This window comes from Cornus florida, unplaced genomic scaffold (genome assembly GCF_030987335.1).
Source record: "Cornus florida cultivar Cherokee Brave unplaced genomic scaffold, ASM3098733v1 CherokeeBrave_3.0.0_Hap2_Chr04, whole genome shotgun sequence".
In the NCBI taxonomy this organism is placed as follows: domain Eukaryota; kingdom Viridiplantae; phylum Streptophyta; class Magnoliopsida; order Cornales; family Cornaceae; genus Cornus; species Cornus florida.
Genome location: NW_026775574.1, coordinates 107,085,509 through 107,104,645, shown reverse-complemented (window position 1 = coordinate 107,104,645; position 19,137 = coordinate 107,085,509). Strand labels below are relative to the sequence as shown.

The window sequence follows — 19,137 nt, the reverse complement described above, 5'->3', positions numbered from 1 at the left end:
ACCAATGAGGAATGAAATTTGGTACCTTGTGATACCCCCCAATTTCTGAACACGAGTTGATCAGTCTACACCTGAAGGCCGGGAGATATCAAAACAATTAGTAATAAACGAATACAGAATACAAGAGGATAAATAAAAATAAATAAATACACGCTGAAGGGAAAACTAAATAATAAATATAAACTCCTCAGATAATAATCTCTGAGAAATAATCCCATGATAATGAATCACCATAAATAAAAATCCTCCAAAGTACAACTCGGGAATTCATAAATATAGGGCCCCTAAATAAATCCCAAAACTGAAATACTAATAAAGTCTAAACAATAAATGAAATCTAAGGTAATGTCTTACATCGACAATCCGGAAGAGTGAATATGAATGCTCTCTGATTAGCACAAATGCTTTAAGTCTGGAATTAATGTGAACCTGAAAAATAAATAGTGGGTTAGACCCACAAACAAGTTCTTTCTACTACCACCCAATCAGATAATGGGTATCTCAAAAAAAATCGCACACAAGGTGGTATAGAGTCCCCCTCTACCGGGGCACGCACATTTCCTATATTCAACTACCCATCTCAACCGTCAATATACGCCTCAATCCTAACCACGAATCACGAGACCTTCCTAAAGCTCGTATTAGGGCATTTATATAAATATATAGTATAGCCATATCCTAACAATGGCACACTAAACATATAAAATATCTTAGCCATATCCTGACAATGGCACGACAATCATATAAAATATCATAGCCAAGTCCTGACAATGGCACAATAAAATATCATAGCCATATCCTGACAATGGCACAACATAGAGTGAGTTTAAACTTATTTGCCAGCTCACCTACACAACACATATCACACAGCCATATCGTGACAATAGCATAAAATAGAATGGATCTAACTTATTAGCTAGTCCACCAATACTAATCAATATAACATGGCCATATCCTGACAATGACTCCAACAAAACAATCAATCAAATCAGATAATAAAAGCGAGTCTATGCTTATTAGCCAACCCACATGCTCTCCACAATGCACACAACTTATATATGAATGATTATTATCATTTACAACTTATAAGTTAAATAAGTTCATCCTTGTGCATAGTACAAATCATTAATATGATAATCATCATTTAAGAATAGAAAAGCATGATTAACATAATTTATTACAATATCCCATAGTACTCTAATATGATTAGTATCATAAACACAACTACAATCTCATTATGATTAATCATCATAAGTAACATGATTAATATCATAAATCCTTTTAAATCCGATTATGATAAATATCATTTATAATATAATTAATATCATAAATCACATTATGATCAACATCATTTAAAATAATTTTTTTTTGATAAGTAATAATTCATTAAAAAAAGGCATTCAAAAGGGGAACGTATCCCAAATACAACAAAAACAAGAAAAAATAACTAGGTGCCCTAAGGCCCCAGTGAAGAAAGGAAATCAATTGTCTCCTCATGGGAAGAGAAATATCTACCCGAATACCAGGAAAAGAGACAACCAATAACAAAAGACTTCAGCACCGTAACCGAGGACTCCTTTCCTTCAAAGAATCTATTATTACGTTCCTTCCACAAACACCACCATAGGCACAATGGTCCTATCCTCCAATACCCTCGAGCTTGAGATCCCGCACTCCCCCCTCTCCATGCGTCCATCAAACCTCTCGTAGATCTAGGCATGACCTATGAAACGCCGAAAAGGTTAAACAACAGGCTCCAGCAATCAGACGCCACAGTACAATGCAAAATAAGATGATCCACCGTCTCTTCATTACACTTACGCATACAACACCAATTGACAGTAACACGATTTCTCTTCCTCAAATTGTCCAGCGTCAAAATTTTGCCCGACACCACTGTCCACGCAAAGAAAGCCACTTTCAACGGCGCCTTGGTGCGCCAAATACCCTTCCACGGAAACGTAATCCCATCCATATCCCTAATAGTTTCAAAGTATGATCTCACACTAAAACATCCTTTTAGTAGAAGGAGCCCAAACCAACAAATACCTACCTCCTCCACGGATCTCCTGGTTATACAATAACTCCAAGAAACCAGAAACATCATCCAACTCCCAATCCTGAAAAGATCTCGCAAACAAGTTATCCTTCCGTTATCAAGCCGACAGCAATCAGCAAAGGAGACATGTCTGTTAACAGCAATCCTAAACAGTCTTGGAAAGAGGGTTGCTAAGGTACGATCACCACACCAGACATCCTCCCAGAATTGAATCTCTCTACCATCCTGAATTCTAAATCTAATATGCTTAGAAAACTCATTCTACCCTTTCCGAATGGCTTTCCACACCCCCACCCCTCCCAGAATCCTTACCATATCTGAGCACCACCCCCCTCTCCTCCCCAAACCGACACAGAATAACTCTCCTCCAAAGCTTGTGTCGCTCAATACCAAACCTCCATAACCACTTGCCAAGAAGGGCCTTATTAAAATGCACTAGCCTCTTAATCCTTACCCCACCGGACTGAATAGGCCTGCACACCTGCTCCCAACGAACAAGATGGAACTTAAATTCATCCCCTAAACCTCCCCATAAGAAATTCCTCTGTAGTCTCTCAATCGACTCAGCAACCGTGGAAGGAATCTGGAATAGGGACAGGAAATAAGAAGGGATGCTCGATAAAGTACTCTTTATCAAAGTAACCCTCCCTCCTTTCGATAAATACCGCTTCTTCCACCCAGCAAGCCTCCTCTCCACCCTCTTTACCACCGTATCCCAAACACCTACATTCCTTATAGAAGCACCCAAAGGCATACCTAAATAAGAAATCGGAAAGGAGCTAAATCCACAACCAATCGTAGAAGCTAACTCCTCCAAGTCCTGAACCTCCCCTACTGGAATAAGAGCACTCTTCCCTCCATTCACTTTCAAACCTGAGACTGCCTGAAAGCACACCAGCACCGACCTCAAATATCTCATCTGGGATAGCTCAGCCTCACAGAAGACCAACGTATCATCTGCGAACAATAAATAAGAGATCTCCACAGAGTGATCATCATCCCTTCCCACCTTGAAACCCCTAATGAATCCCAACTCCACAGCCCTCCCCATCAACTGACTGAGCACCTCCATAACAATAACAAACAGAAATAGGGATAAAGGATCCCCCTGGTGTAACCCTCTCGAGCTCCTAAAGAATCTCGTCGGAGACTCGTTAACCAACACCGAAAATCTGGCTGTAGAAATGCAGAACTCAATCCATTTCCTCCATTTCTCCCCAAACCCATCCTATCCAGCAAATACAACAAGAAATTCCAATTAACATGGTCATAAGCTTTCTCCACATCGAGCATACACAAAACACCTGGGACACCACTTTTCAATCTATCATCCACACACTCACTGGCAATAAGAGCTGAGTCCAGAATCTGTCGCCCACCTATGAAAGCGTTCTGAGAATACGAGATAACATCATCCAGAACCTCCCTCAATCTCAAAGCGAGAACTTTAGCTATTAGTTTGTAGATATATCCCAGCAAACTAATAGGTCTAAAGTCCTTCACGTCAGCAACTCCTGCCATCTTAGGAATAAGGGCAATAAACGAAGCATTCAGGGATTTCTCGAACTGCCCTGAGAATAAAAAACATGGAACGTACCCATCACATCGGTCTTAACCACAACCCAGCTCTCTAGAAGGAACCTCATAGTAAAACCATCTGGCCCTGGAGCTTTGTCCCTATTGCAACTTCTTAACGCCTTCACAACCTCCTCTTCAGAGAATGGAGTTTCCAACGCAATCCTGCTTTCCTCTGAAATAGAATCAAAGTGTAGACCATTCAGCTGAGGTCTCGAAGAGGCATTCTCCGTAAACAATCCCTGATAGAAAGTGGAAATGCCCCTGCGAACATCCTCTTCCCTAATGAGCATCTCCCCTTCAACAATAAGCCTCCCAATATGATTACCCCTCCTATGTGCATTGACCAATCGATGGAAGTATTCCGACCACCCTCCTTGAGCCAAATAGCTCTAGATTTCTGTCTCCAAGAAATCTCCTCTGCCATAGCAATCTCAGCAATCTCAGCCTGGCAAGCAACCCTCCTCTTTCTCTGCTCCTCACCAATCCCGCTCGAACCTTCCAATCGATCAATATCTGCAATTTCCGCAAAGGCCCTATTCTTCCTCCACTTAAGGTTCCCAAACACCTCCTTATTCCACCTTTTAATCTCATTCTTCAAAACCCTAAGCTTTCTAGCAAGAATGTAGCTCGGATTACCGTCAATCATGTTCCCTTCCCACCAATTCCTCACATATACCTGAAAATCATCCGCCGTAAGCCACATATTTTCAAACCGAAAAAGTGTGATCCTCGACCTCATCCCTCCACAATCAAGAACCAAATGAATATGGTCCGAAACCAGTCTAGCCAAGGCTACCTGGACTGCATCCGGAAACTTCTCCTCCCAATCTCCATAAATAAGAAATCTATCCAGATGTGAAAAAGTAGGTAACTCTCTGCCACTACCCCATGTAAACATCGCTCCCTGTAAAGGCAAATCATGGAGATGGTGGCCATCAATGAACTCCGAAAACTGTACCATTGCTGAAGTCCATCTTCCTCTTGTCGATCGTTCCACCGGGGATCTAACCACATTAAAATCCCCTCCTATACAGCACGGACGATTCCAATGTTCCCTCATAAGCCCCAGCTCCCTCCCATAGAATATGCCTCTCCCCATCATCCATTGGGCCATAAACACTTGAGAACATCCAAGGCAACCCATATTCCTCCATTGCAAATGAACAAGAAATAAAGAATCTTCCCCTCCACACATCTGCCCCCAAAAAAAAAACTTCTAACAACCCTATCGGATATAGACTCCATCTTCGTCTCCCATAGTTGTTAAAGGCTCAAGGCGCACAAAAGCGCAAATGCCTCTTGGAGCCTGAGGCGCAAGGCGCAAGGCGAGGCCCGCGCCCGACTGAAGCGAGGCGCACGTTAAAAAAAATAAATAAATAAAACCCACCCAATGAAGTCAACATTCAGAATTATAATTTTTCACACTAAAACATTATTTAAAAGGTGGATTGTACATTTAAATTGAAGCAAATTGTAAAATTTGCCGTCAAGGTTTGACAGAATTATAATTTTTATATAGAAGATATATATATATATATATATGGGTGTGTGTGTTTATTATATATATGCGTGTGTCAGCGTGTAGAAAAGACTAATTAAGGAAAACGTGCAACCTAATACAAGATTACAGAAATGCACAAACTCACTGAATGACTTTTTTTTATCAGTGTCAGACAATTAAAAAGAATAGACATTTCTGGACTATCACAATAAAACTGTTTGGATTAATTAATTACTGTAAAACAAAGAAAATAAAAACAGAGACAAGCATAAAAACAGAAACAGATTGATCATCAAAGTTCAAACACATGCAAGGCACTATTCTAGACAAGCATAAAAATAAAAATAAAAAAGCAGAGGACTAGAATAAATAAATAAAAAAATAAAAGAAGAGTAGAGAGAGCCGAGAGAAGAAGAATAGAGAAAAATAAAATAAAAAAATAAGAAAACAAAAGAAGAGCCGAGAGAGGTGAGAGAAGAAGAAGAAAAGAAGACGAATAAAATTAAAAAATAGAGAAAAAAATAAAAAACAGAGAAAAATAAATAAATAAATAAAAGAATAAAAGAAGAGCAAGAGCCGAGAGAGGCTGAGAGCCGAGAGAAGAAGAAGAACTGAAGAAAAGAAGAAGAAGAATAGAGAAAAAATAATAAAAAAAAATTTGAGAGATCCGGGCTTCCGGCAGATCTGAGAAGAGAAGAAGCAAGAAGGAGAGAAGAAGTAGAGAAGAAGATGAGAGGGAAGGAGAACTTACCTGCAGACGCAGATCCGAGAGTCTCAGTCCAGGCTTCGCAGATCAGGCTCTTCACTCTTGTCTTGTACTTCTCTGTCTCTTCTTTCTTCGCTATTTGGTTCTCTTTTCTTTTTCGTTTTTTTTTGTTTTGTAACTTGTAAGTCTTGTATAGGTTTTGTAATAAACAAATAAAAACTAAGAATAAACAAATAATAAACCATACACATTCAAAATAATAACAAAATAATTAAAAAAAAACTATTTTTCAAGCAGGCGCGCCTTTAGCGCGCCTGTAACCTTGCGCCTTTCTCTTAGAGGCGCTCGCCTACTACAACAGAGTCGCCTTAAGCCTTTCAAGGCGCCAGGGTGGCGCCTGGAGGCGCCTTGTGCCTTCGGCGCCTTTAACAACAATGTCGTCTCCTGCAAACATACTGCAACTTCCTCACAGCCAATTTTACCACCTTCCTCTTCTCCGGGTCATTCAAACCCCGGACATTCCACGCAATACAGCACTTCATTAAAAACCTGATGATATCCCCTCCCCTCTTCTTCTCCCTCCACCCCTCCCACTACTTCTCTCCCTCCTCACCCCTTTCTTCCCCTCATAATTAACATCGGAGATAAGACCACGAATTTCCCTTCCCCCTCTCCATGGAAGTATCTCCTTCTTCTGCGTCACAGTAACGTCCTCGGCTCCATCACCCTCCCCATTTTTCCCCTCTGCAATAGAATGTAAAACCAAACGAGCCGCCTCCTCATTTGGCTAAAAAGAGACACCCAGTCTACTACTCACAGAATCAATATTCTCCTTAACCCATTCCGTCCCTACATCCTCAACATCTAAAAAATCCCTCCTACTCCCATCCGGCCATAATTCAGATAACAGTTGCATCATCTCCAATACATCAGTCTCTTCCAATGACACCATCTCCATACCCTTCATGTCGTTGTCCTCCCCCATCCTGCGTCTGTGCACCTGCAGTTCCTTTACAAGTACTGATGCGGCCTCATTTTATTTTATTTTATTTTTTTCCTAGTTGGTACTCACACACACATGCCTCCACTGAGGCTCGAACCCCTAGCCTCTCTTTGAGAAATAGGGGCTTGGTACAGCTAGGCCATTGGCCTGTTGGTGATGCGGCCTCATTACTCAACTGGAATCTTGTATCCCTTCCAACGCATACCATTAACCCATCCATCCTCAGTAACCGGTAAAACATCAAGTGTGGCAAACACCTTGTTATCCTTTGATCGGTTCAGGAGCCCCACCTTGTCCTCTGGAGCTATAGTTACCACTACCCCTTCAGAATCCATTTTCTGAACCCCAATTCTCTCCTTCATCCCTTCACCAACCACCCCATGTGACAGAATCCCTACCATTTCCTCCGGTTCTGCGGACAACGCACCCTCCATATCCCTTTCAATCACAGGTGATAACACCCCAATCCTCTCTGACAACCCGTCAAAAGTATCCCCATCATCACTCCTCAGCATCCAGTAAGAAGGGGTAGAAGAAGAAGGAGCATAGAGAGAGCTCCGAGAGTAGTTAGATCTAGACATACCCGGTTTAAGAGGAAAATAATTTCGGCGTAACCATGTCTGTATCTCTCTTCTGGTTCTTTGCCTATTCTGACCTCTGTTATTTTCCAATTTCCTCTGCCTAAACTCAGATACAGTTATGTTGCCATCTTCTGATTGTACCGGCCCGGCAAGAGACTCAAACCTGTTCTCCGATTGTCTCCTCAAGCAGCATCCACCATGTTTGAACCTCTTTTTCTTTTGATCATGATCATGAACGGTAGAACTAGCTTTGACCCAAGAAACTTTATCAGATCGAGACCAATTACCGACAACATCACCATCATCCAGACACAAGGCATGATCCTGGGCTTGAGCCGGCTGAACAATCCTATAACTCCTATCCTTCTCCTTCTGTCTGGGCTCATAAAGACTTACTACAAGACAATTATTTGGGCCCCAAGAAACAGTCCGCTCCTTTTTAGAAAGACTTGGGCCCAAATCATAAGCCTCAAAACCAGTCCATAAATCTGACCTTTTATACTTAGGCCCATCCCAACCTTTCTGCACTTTCCGTCGCTGCTCACTTGGCCCAACACCATGCCTATTTAATCCATTGGCCTTTGGCCCATCATTAAACTCAGCCCATCGCTGCCCACGTCTTGGCCCAAGAACCGACCTACTCTCCGAGCTTGGCCCAATGCCCTCAGATCCAAAATCTCGAACCTTCTATCGTCTAACTTCACGTGTTCCTTCATCATTCAAGATGTCCGCATAGCGCACCGCCCAAGGAGGGCCAAAAAAGTCGTCCTTCCTCCCGCATAACTTGCCCAGGTGTCCCCCATGTTTTGTAGCGACCCATTTTCTCCTATCACGCTCGTCTCGCGCGTGTTGATTCACTCGTCCCTGTCCCTCTGACACTGCATAACTGTTGTTCGCTGATCTATAATCACGCCGCCCACTATTACGGCGGATCCACTCCTCCTCTGGAATCAACAAGCTTTCATCCCTCCCTTTCCCTTCCCTACTTGCTGATTGTGCTGTGGATCTTACACTCCTCCTTCTCTTCTTGCAACAAGAAATCATGATGAGCTTTAGAAGAATGAATGGTGATGTTTCGTTTTTTTTTTTTTTTTTGATAAGTAATGTTTCTTCAATCAAAAAGACCTTGAAAGCCACCCAATGGTCTTCAATAAAGATGAATCTGGGATTACCCCACCGTCGGCAACGAAAATGACAACTTGTTGTCCTTCTGACGCAGTGTCTGCCTCCACATCATTGAAACCGCCGCATAGATTGCCTATAGCCACAAATAACTTGTGACACCAAAGATGTAGAGGGAGACCGTAAATCAGCACTCTTCTTCTATTCTTTAACTTCACAACCGAACAACCAACCGCGTAATACCACATATCAATGGCGAGGTGACTGCCTCCCCATTTCTTGTTTCCGAGATTCAACACCCTTCGTGCCTGTGATTCCGACGGAAGTCTAAACAAAAGAAGGCCGTCTGGTAGAGGTGATACCCTCACCCTGCAAGAGATCTTCCAAGTCCTCGTTGCCCATCCCTCAATCATTTCTAAACTCCCTACATCCTTGTCGAACCGTCCGACCAAGCAAGATTTCAGAACTTCTTCTCGAGACAGTGTACTGTGACTATCTACCTTGAATACATGACCATCCTTAGTGTGGAAGACATCAATCTCACCGTTAGTTATGAGGTAAGGCAGAATAGCCGCCTCAAGAAAAGATTTCTTCATTTCTTTATAACATTTTAACATGCTTGATTTTTTGTTGTGGATCCAACAAACCCAATCAGAGAAAAAAACGTGAAAACGATCATTTAAAATATGATTAATATTATTTATCAAAATATCTAATAATAACAATGATATAATAAGTATCATTTATCAACGGAAATGAATAATTATGCTTAATAGCGTTTCTCACATTACACCATTACTTCAACTATGATTATTATCTTCTAATACAATACCCAGTATATTTTCAATATGATTAATATTATTTATCAAACATACACCCTATATTTAACTTATCATTTAAAATTTATTGAGTTTTAGTGCGACGAACGCAATTCCGAAAATAAGCCTAAAAATAAAATTTCTCTAAAAATTCTGAAAAAAAATATAATAAGAAACATAATCAACAAAAATAACCAAATTTAAAATATGAGGACAATTGGACTTCGTTTCAGCTTCCAACAAAAATCACAAAAATACTGCGATACTTCCTAACAATTAGAAAACGCAATTTCGGAACCCTAAACGATAGTTTTCAGCCATAAACTGACATAGCCCACAAGTTAAAGCTAGTGGGTTTTTCTCAATCGATTGTTCCACCTAAAAAACTATGGCGACCTTGTGGGCCGGTGTGTGTGAGCCTGTGCAGGTGACACCAGTAGATGCATGACCTTGTGCATGATCACACTGGGCGAGCTATAGGTGTATGATCCCACATTGCCTAGGTGTGGATGGGGCAAGTGCTATATATAGATTTAACACCCTTCTATAACACAATGCATTTTAAAGCCGTAATGGCCGTGAACCCACCAGAACTCCAGAGTTAAGCGTGCTTAACCTGGAGCTTGGGAAGTCTCTAGTTCGAGGGAGCCAAAAGCGGACAATATTGTGTCTGGATAGGGTGAGGGTCGTTACAAAAACACTATTATCTGGTCGAAAACGGACTTATCGAACTGCTCTTCAGAATTCTGTCCAGACAGAAAGAATTTTGCCTTACATCGTCAAAATTAATTCTTAATAATTGTTCAGAACGGTTTAATCATTTCATTACAGTTAATCAAAACATAAATAAGGTTCCAATTCATCCAACAACAACAATTATTCAAACTAGGGTTTTTAAAATTAAGTTAATAATTTTAGAGAAACAAAGATATACATATATACATATATATACATGCATATATTGTTCAATATATATCACACTAAAGGATGTAATCATGTTCAAGTCCCTCTAAATTAAACCCTAAAGTCAAGCATAAGGTGTATAATTTATAAGACCTAAGGGGAGGAGTATAACATAGAACTTGCCTCTTTGATTTTCGGATCGAAAATCATTTACAACTTCTCCGGTTGTCTTCCTCAACTCCGGCGATGATTCCGGTCACCTTCTTCCTTCTCTCTCTCTCTCTCTCTCTCTCTCTCTCCTTATGCCAAGCCCCCTTTTCTTCTTCTCTCAAAACTCAAGTGGAAACCAAAAAACCCTCTTCTCTAACTATTACACACACATATAAGCTACCCACAAATCCTAACCTAAATCCAACTAACATAATAATAATAATAATAATAATAATAATACTCCTAATATATATATATACACACAAATATACAAGCATATATATATATATATATATATATATATATATCATGACATGTTGGGGTAGCGGAAGTGCGTGAATAAGAAAGATTCAATGAAAGGCAACAAACCAATCACACAGAAACACAAGATATACATGGTTCAGCTACTTCCATGGATGAAAAGAGATTCCACTATGATTCGTAAATATATTACAACAATAGAGTACCAATACTACGTACATGTCTTTTTACCATATACCACTCCACGAGCCCAATCCCTCGCTATTAGTTTCGTCGGTGTTTTCTTACTCTACTAACCCATAAACTACCTCTACCCATCAACTCCCTCATAAGATTACATCTTTCTCATTCTAATAAATCTCAACCCAAAGCCTATGTATTTATTTATAGAGTTCCAAACCCAATTCCTTGTTGGATAAGGATTACAATTTCTTAGAGGCCAAGACTTGACAAACAAGAAATTACCTAACAGAATACAACTCTAAATAGAATCCTAATTAGAATAGGAATTTGAGACACAATTTCCAACGATCTCCACCTTGGCTTAAATTCCATCCAGCCAATCATCGCTTCCACGACATTGATCAGGACAATTCTTTGGCAGCTTCAATCTTGACGATACTATTGCAAAACTCCGATTGTCCACACTATATGTTGCTCGATCAGTCAAACCTCTAAGGCTCCACCTTGACCATTCGAGCTCCATACTATGTAACCAAACCGATTGACTTCACCTACAATTAAAGCCTGTTGCAACACATGTTGAGACTTCTTGTGTTTTCTTGATCTCCTTCGCCTTTGGCTCTGATACCAATTTGTTGGGCAGCGGAAGTGCGCAAATAAGAAAGATTCAATGAAAGGCAACAAAGCAATCACACAAAAACACAAGATATACACGGTTCAACCAAAACCGGCCTACTTCCATGGATGAGAAGAGATTCCACTATGATTTGTAAATATATTACAACAATAGAGTACCAACACTACGTACATGTCTTTTTACTATGTACCACTCCACGAGCCCAATCCCTTACTATCAGTGTCGTCGGTGTTTTCCTACTCTACTAACCCATAAACTACCTCTACCCATCAACTCCCTCATAAGATTACATCTCTCATTCTAATAAATCTGAACCCAAAGCCTATGTATCTATTTATAGAGTTCCAAACCCAATTCCTTATTGGATAAGGATTATAATTTCTTAGAGGCCAAGACTTGACAAACAAGAAATTACCTAACAGAATACAACTCTAAATAGAATCCCAAGTAGAATAGGAATTTGAGACAATTTCCAACATGACATTTATGATAATTTAATTTAAATAAAACAATAATTAAATAATATATATATAGATCATAAGAATTAATCTCTCTCTCTCTCTCTCTCTATATATATATATATATATATAACTAACACAGTCCACATGGCCCAAATCCTTCTTAACACACCTAGGCCTCCTTCAACTAGCCCAAACCCATTACTTTGGGTTCTACTAACTCTAAGCCCAATCGATACTAAATTAAAATAAAACAAATATTTAAATAAATTAAGTAATTACACCTCAAACAATTGAATAACTTAAATAAAACATTTAAATTAAACGAATAATAAAACAAGTTAAATCAACCAATTAAATCAAATAAGCAAACAAGATAAAGAATGCAATTAAATTAAATCAGATAAGCCTTTAAAATATAGGGGTATTACATGCCTTGGATCATGGCTATTTTGAACGCTTCTACAGCTCTAGCCTGGTTGCAATCTGGAATGCCAGAGGAGCCCATGTTGAACCTAGTGAGGAAGGTTTAGAGTTTCTCCCCTTCATGTGCCGCATAGTGAACAGGCTGGAGATGGTCTTCTTCTGCTTCTTGTTGACACAGTGTTGAGTTAAGAACGCTGTGCACAGTGTCTTGAAATTTGGAATTGACTTGTGAACCATTCTAGGGCTACTCCTGTCAAGCTGGATGGGAATATTTTACACATGAACAGACCATTGCGTGCCTCTAAAGTCATTTCTTGGTTGTAGTGGTCCAAATGTTGCAGGGGATCTCCGGTTCCATCGAACTTGACAAACTTTGACATAGTGAACTTTTTAGGTCTTTCGACCCGCTCTATCTCGTCAGTGAAAGGGGTTTTAGTTATCGAGGCGGTGAATTCCCTTGCCATGTCTTCAGGCGTCTGGGCCTTCAGCACCTTAATCAGCTCATTTACTTCTTTTCGAAAGTGTCCTAGGGTGTCACTGCATGGTAAGTTCTGATTGTGCTTGTTTGGGACCCATGTATTACGCCTGCTTGACTTGGCGTGATCCTCAAGGATCTGGGTTCGAGTCTGACGTAACCCTTCTAATGTAGAACCTGTTGCTACGTGGGATTGGTTGGCTATGACCTCTGCATCATCAGCATCTTGTTCTGGAATTGCGTACTGTTCGTTGTGGTTTGGTGGCTGCCGATGGGCCCTCGGCTGCTGAAGAGGGTTGTTGACTCCTTGGAACCTCGGCGCGGGCTGTTGATTCAGCTGTTCGTCTTGCTGCTCGTTGAGGACCCAAGGGAGCCAGCCATACTCCCGCTGGTGGAGGTGGAGGCACGTTGGCTTGCTGGACAGTGGCCCTAAGCTCTTCGTTCTCCTGCTGCAGGGAATTGATTTGCGCCATGCTTGTTTCGCTGGCCTGTCTTATGGCGTTGATTTGTTCGACACTTGCCTCATTAGCTTCATGCATGATATTGAACTGCTCCCGCATCTCTTCACACGTCTTCTGCATGATTTCTAGTTGCTGCATCTGAATGGCTTTTGGTCCCGTTGCCATCTCGGAACGATGTCGCATGTATCAAAAATTCAGAATGTTGGTGAGAGGCTTTTCGTAGCTTTCCCATAGACGGCGCCAAAGTGTAGGTGCATAAAATCTTGGACTAAACACTGAAGTTCATTCTAAAATTCCAATGCTCGAACAGTCAATCAAGTAGAATGAAAAGCCGCTCATTAATAAAAAATATTCAAAAGAAAGAGGCAGAGTAAAATGGCCGAGAACAACTTATCTTTCATTTGGGTCTTTTGCCCTTATTTATATTTGTATATTGTAACAGTCAGGAGCCTCTTCAGGGCTTTCCTTTCTGAATTGACATACAGTTTCCTGATCTCTTGCCTTTTTCTTTGTTCGTGCATTACTCTTCTTCGTGTTGGTCAAGGTTTCATATTGGGCCATATGGGCTATACAATTACTTCTGGGCCTTTTTGGAGTATGGAGTTTCCTTTTGACCTTTTGGCCGATTTAGAAGTTGGGGTTTTTACTTTCCAACTTGAGTCTTTTGGCCGGCGGCCTTTTTAATCAGGGATAAACACGTGGAGCTTTGCGGTTGGTGGGGAAATTTCCCTCCACAGAGAGCATTCAGAGAAATTGGAATTTGCTGCTCTTTTCCTTTGTACACTTGTCGGGAGTGTCAAAAATAACCTGATATCCATATTTCCACGTAGTGTCATGTCCAACATGATTATGTCGCTCATTCTGGACCAATGCACATTTATTTCTAGTTTTCAACTTGTAACTAGAATAGTCAATCTTTGTACTATAAAATACTGTTGTATTGGTATAAATTTGGTTGTATTTTATCAGATTCCTGCGAGGGACTGTGTGCAACAGTTTATGGTTATGGAACATCACTTAAAGGGTGTACATAGGCCCTAACCCAAATTTTAGGATAATGTTTATAGTTAGGTTTAAACTTGCATTCATCATGTTAAAATCATTCATACATGCAAACAAAAAACAAAGACTAAGATTTTTAGGTGGAGAACCGCCAATGGGAAAAAAAAAACTAGTGACCGCGTTTAATCAATTAGTCCACCATGAAGAGTTAAGAGTACAATGTTACTACTAGTCACAACTTAATATGTGTGCCCAGCCGCTGCTCTTCATATCAATTTACCTCTTCTCATTAGCGCCTTTTTCCTTTCTCACAGTAAGCAACCCACTCCTCATACATCACCGCCAGTCCACGGGTTGTCATCACGAGCAGAAGTGCAGAACACTTCAATGGAATGTACATTGTATCTTTGAGATTTTGTGTGGTTCAATAGTTCTTGATATGGTTGTAGGCAGAGGTGTGAAAATCTTTCCTATCAATAACTAGGAATATGCAAAAGGAAAAGCTAAAGCTAGGATTGCTTAGTTCAACTTGATGATTTGTATTTAACAATCAGATTTTTGTATAAAAGGGTTTAAGATTTTCAACTTTTTTTTTTTTTGTTTTTGTTTTTGTTTCCTTCTTTCTTTTTAAAGGTTTGCGAGAATTTAAAAAAGAATAATGGGACTTTGATGATTATCAAACTGGAATCTGATTTTTGTGCAATTGTCTTTGCATACGTCGAGAACTTCATGCAAACGAATAATAATGTTCATAATTTCTTGGCTTTAGATTGAGAAAAAGAGGAGAAAAAGCTGGTTGCCCAACATTATATACAAGGACAAGAACAGAGTAAATGCATAGTTACTACTATATCGTATTACTTAAATAAAAGAAGGATTGGGTTAAATTGTTAGAAAGAGGAAAACTGACTCTTTCTTCTATTTCATCTCAGCAAAATTTACATTTCCGGGACCCTAACCAAAATAGAGAAGACCAAATGTAAGAAGGAACTAAAACTCTCACTTGGGTGGATTAATATATAACTGCAGCTCACTGGTTAAGTTTGCTCTTAGTCTTCTTACTTCTATTGGGTTTCTCTAGTTTCTGTCTGTTGTTGTAATAATAGTAGTCTGATTGTTTTCATCAGTACCCGTCTCTTGTTTTGGTCTCTCAGCAATTAATTCAGCTTTCTCCTTGTTCTCAGTTTTGGCATCAACGTCACCAAATGAAGAAGCTCTGCTGGACATGGGTGTCGCCAAGAAAGATGGCCTCAAATCTCCAGCCATTATCACTACAATCTTCTCTTCAAAAACCAGCTTAGCCTTGACTAGTGTGTTTCCAGGTTTGTCATCACCAAACTCCAGATCTCTCTGACCACCACCTTCCCGAGCGTTATCCGATGAGCGTCCAACAGAATGTTTCCAATAAGAGCATGCCAGGATCACAAGTGCCAATATTATCAAACCCAGCATTGCTGCCAGACCACCCAACAGATAGGGCACCGGAGAGTGCCATGGTGAGCAGTGTTGTACAGTTGCCGCCTGTGGTGAAAATATTGATTTTGTTGTCGTTGTCTTCATCATCATTGATGTAGCACTTAAGGTATCCCCAGTTCTCATTTTCTTTGTTCTATCTGGCTCTACTTTTTCTCTCCTCCCTCTCTTCTTTTACTTTCTGTTCGTGTTGGAGAGAGAAGGCTTCCGGCCAGGTGGAGGAAGGGATTTATGTCAATGAAGGCTGAGGAGTTGTGTGCGTGTGTGTGAGTTTGAGAGATGGAGAGATGGTTCGTGTGTATTTACAAGAGAGGGAGAAGGAACTTAAGCTGAAGCAACTTTGATCCGTTGTGAAGCTCTACTTTTAATTTTAGGGCTATAATATTTGCCTTAGTGCTAATTAAAGTGTGCTCCTTTCTAGAAACTAGAAAATTAATTATGGGTTGCCCATTAAAAAATAAACTTATTTAACTAACTTGCTGCTTTGTGCGAGAGAGGAGAGGAAGTGAAAAATATCGTCATTGGGAGAAACTGCATACTCTTCTAGGAAAAGTACGATTAAAAAAGTCAACTAATTAACTTTTGTTTGAGTTTGAGTGTGTGTGAGAGAGAGAATGATTGTTATTCTCAATCTCCACTGTTGTATGATTGCATCTAGAGCTAGTAGAAGCGAATTCAATATAATTATGTAATTATATATATTGTCGCATTGGCATATATTTAAAAACTTAATTGCATACATTTCCATATGGTTGAGTGCATATCTAAGGCTACAGTAAGAATGCACTCAGTTTTTAGGTTTTTAGTGGTGTTATAAGATGCTTGTATAATGAAAGGGGGTTAGTTGATCGAGTGTATATATTGTATAATATATATTGCAGGTAAAGTGAGGGCAACCAAAAAACACACTCGCAGATTCCCTGCATAATTAGTAAAGGGACAAGCACACACTTCGCATTCACTATGTAACAAAACATCACGAATTGCCGTACAAACAATTAGTGAGGGGACACGCAAGCACGCACTTCACGCACTTGAGTATCATCCAAGGTTCCACATTTTTCATCTTCTCCCACCAGTACTCTTAAGTAAGTACTTTTCCTATTATGTATCTATCAAGAGTTGTGAACAACACATGAATTATGTATGCTGATGTTATGTTTCTATCTATTTTGCATCTCCGTTAATATACGTCTTTTTTCATCTTCATATATATGCTTTATGCTTCCTGACGTCACCTCGCTATATATTCTCTTTCCATTGTTTCAATCAAGGTCACTCTGGTTCTTTTAACAAAAAAAAAGGTCACTCTGGTTCAAATGCTCTCCAAGCTATTTATTATAATTCATTTAGACCCCTGTAGGGACGGAGGTATGTATAAGTCAGTGGGGGCAATTGCCCCCACTGAAATTTTCTTTTTTTAGTAATAAATCCTACTATTTTAGTTATTTTGATATGTATATTTATAAAATTACACTACTGCCCCCACTAAAATTACTACCCCCTTGTACAATTTTCTAACTCCGTTCCTGCCTGTAGTTTGTCAATACTTCAAAGAGACCCTTTACATTTGCAAAAATTCAGTAACACTCCTACTTTTTTTTGACACACATCAATCTCCTCTCATGTAAAGGTCAAATATGGTCAAAGACATTTTTTGCTGATGTCATGAAAAAATTTACTAAAAATGCCCAATTTACCCTTACAAAAGTAAAAAGACAGTTATAACCTTCACTTATAATCCTAAACCCACTTCAGTTCCGGTGAGTTCCAAGAAACCCATATCAGTTCGATAGTCCATAACAGTATTCCATACGAACCCTAACAGTTTTGCATGATCAACAGTGATAGCTGCAACCGATTTCGGCGCCATGGTAGTCCACCGATAGCTTCTCCTTCAACTACCCAATCTCATAAAAATGACGCCGTGAGTTTATTTGATATATCATCACCGGTTATCATGACCCAATGGAAAAGCTTCAGTGACTTGCACCGGAAAAACATTGGTGAACAATATAAAGAAAGCATTTTAAGCTTGGCTATATGTACTGAATCTTAACATGATTGAAGACCCAACATTGATTATTTGAGAGAAAGCCAATTGAGCTTAGTTACAGTTTCAGTGAGCTTCGGAATGGTGAACAACAATGAGTTCTGATGAGCATTGAAACTGCGCACAATGGTGAGTCACTTCTCATGTTCTCCATCATAGTTATCTTCTTCTTCCTTGCTGTCGGCGAAGACTACACTAACCGGCAGCGACCAAACTAGTGACTATCAGTGCCTTCATTACTAGCGTAATCATCGGACTAACGTAGTCTCTGCTTATAGCAGCGACATGTTATTCTACTTAATGTTGGCAACGACCGCCTTCTTCTTCTTCACCCAGGTTGCCGACTTGCTGCCTTCTTCACCCGCGACCCAATGGTCACGTCCTCTCTCAAGTCTCTGGGTCTTCATTTTTCCGGCGACCCAAGCGTAGTTACGTTACGGCAAAAGTGGGTCGCCTATATGGAGACCCATGTTGATTCTTTAACAACCACAATTAGGTCGTTGTAGTAGCTGCCTTCTTCTCCTTCACCCAGGTCGCCGGCAGCGACCTAGAATCCATTCTTGATGGCGACCGGCCTCTCTCAAGCCTTTGGGTCACTGTTAGTGACCCAAGCCCTTGCCCGAATCAACTTGTAACGACTTATATGGTTGTTGCTACACTCCGATCACTAGGTCGCCTATATAGCGACCCATGTGAGGCGACCTGGTTCTTCATTTTCCCGGCAACCCAAGCATGGTTTTGTTATGGCAAAATTGGGTTGCCTATATAGTGACCCATGTCGATTCTTTAATGGCCACCATTAGGTCGCCGTAGTATTGATGTGCTTAGCAACCCAATGATTTAGGGAGGACGACGACGATTCGTCTACGGCCATGGAGGTTACTCTTTTACTCACCCAAGACAGGATCGAGTGAAGACGTAGAAAACAAAGCATCCACAGCTTCAATAGGTTCTACCGGCAGTATGGAAGAAGAAGCGTAATTAATATACTCCTTTTGTACCAAATTAAACGTTGTCTTTGGGAACTGTGACATGCACAGCTTCAATGTGACTTGTGAGTCACAGTTCTCAAAGACAACGTTTAATTTAGGATAGAGAAAGTATATATATATATAGATATAAGAGGGTATTTTGTTAATAAAATATTAATTTATAAACAAGGGTAAAATAGCCATTTCATTCCTTCCTCTAACATTGTTAGTCGACAATGTCTGACAGGGGGTTTGA

General features: G+C 40.1%; 2 protein-coding genes across 9 annotated transcripts in view; one reads left to right on the top strand and one right to left on the bottom strand.

The window, feature by feature from the left end:
• Window positions 1-15,689, top strand: part of LOC132304561 (putative pentatricopeptide repeat-containing protein At3g23330) — a 28,889-nt gene extending 13,200 nt beyond the window's left edge. For 6 of the 8 annotated variants that reach the window (XM_059802317.1, XM_059802316.1, XM_059802312.1 and 3 more), the window contains one exon: window positions 15,569-15,682. The gene's annotated coding sequence lies outside the window, so the exon portion shown is untranslated. Of the gene's footprint in view, window positions 1-15,568 lie in introns of all 8 variants that reach the window. The other 2 variants (XM_059802315.1, XM_059802310.1) reach the window with 1 other exon arrangement.
• Window positions 15,163-16,225, bottom strand: LOC132304562 (protein GLUTAMINE DUMPER 2-like). Its single transcript, XM_059802318.1, has one exon. The coding sequence runs from the start codon at window positions 15,981-15,983 to the stop codon at window positions 15,462-15,464; it is 522 nt and encodes a 173-aa protein (XP_059658301.1). The 5' UTR covers window positions 15,984-16,225; the 3' UTR covers window positions 15,163-15,461.
• Between the last annotated feature and the right edge of the window lie 2,912 nt (window positions 16,226-19,137).

Coding starts and splice junctions, on each gene's coding strand:
- LOC132304562 (XM_059802318.1), bottom strand. CDS start 15,983: ATGAGAACTGGGGATACCTTAAGTGCTACATCAATGATGATGAAGACA.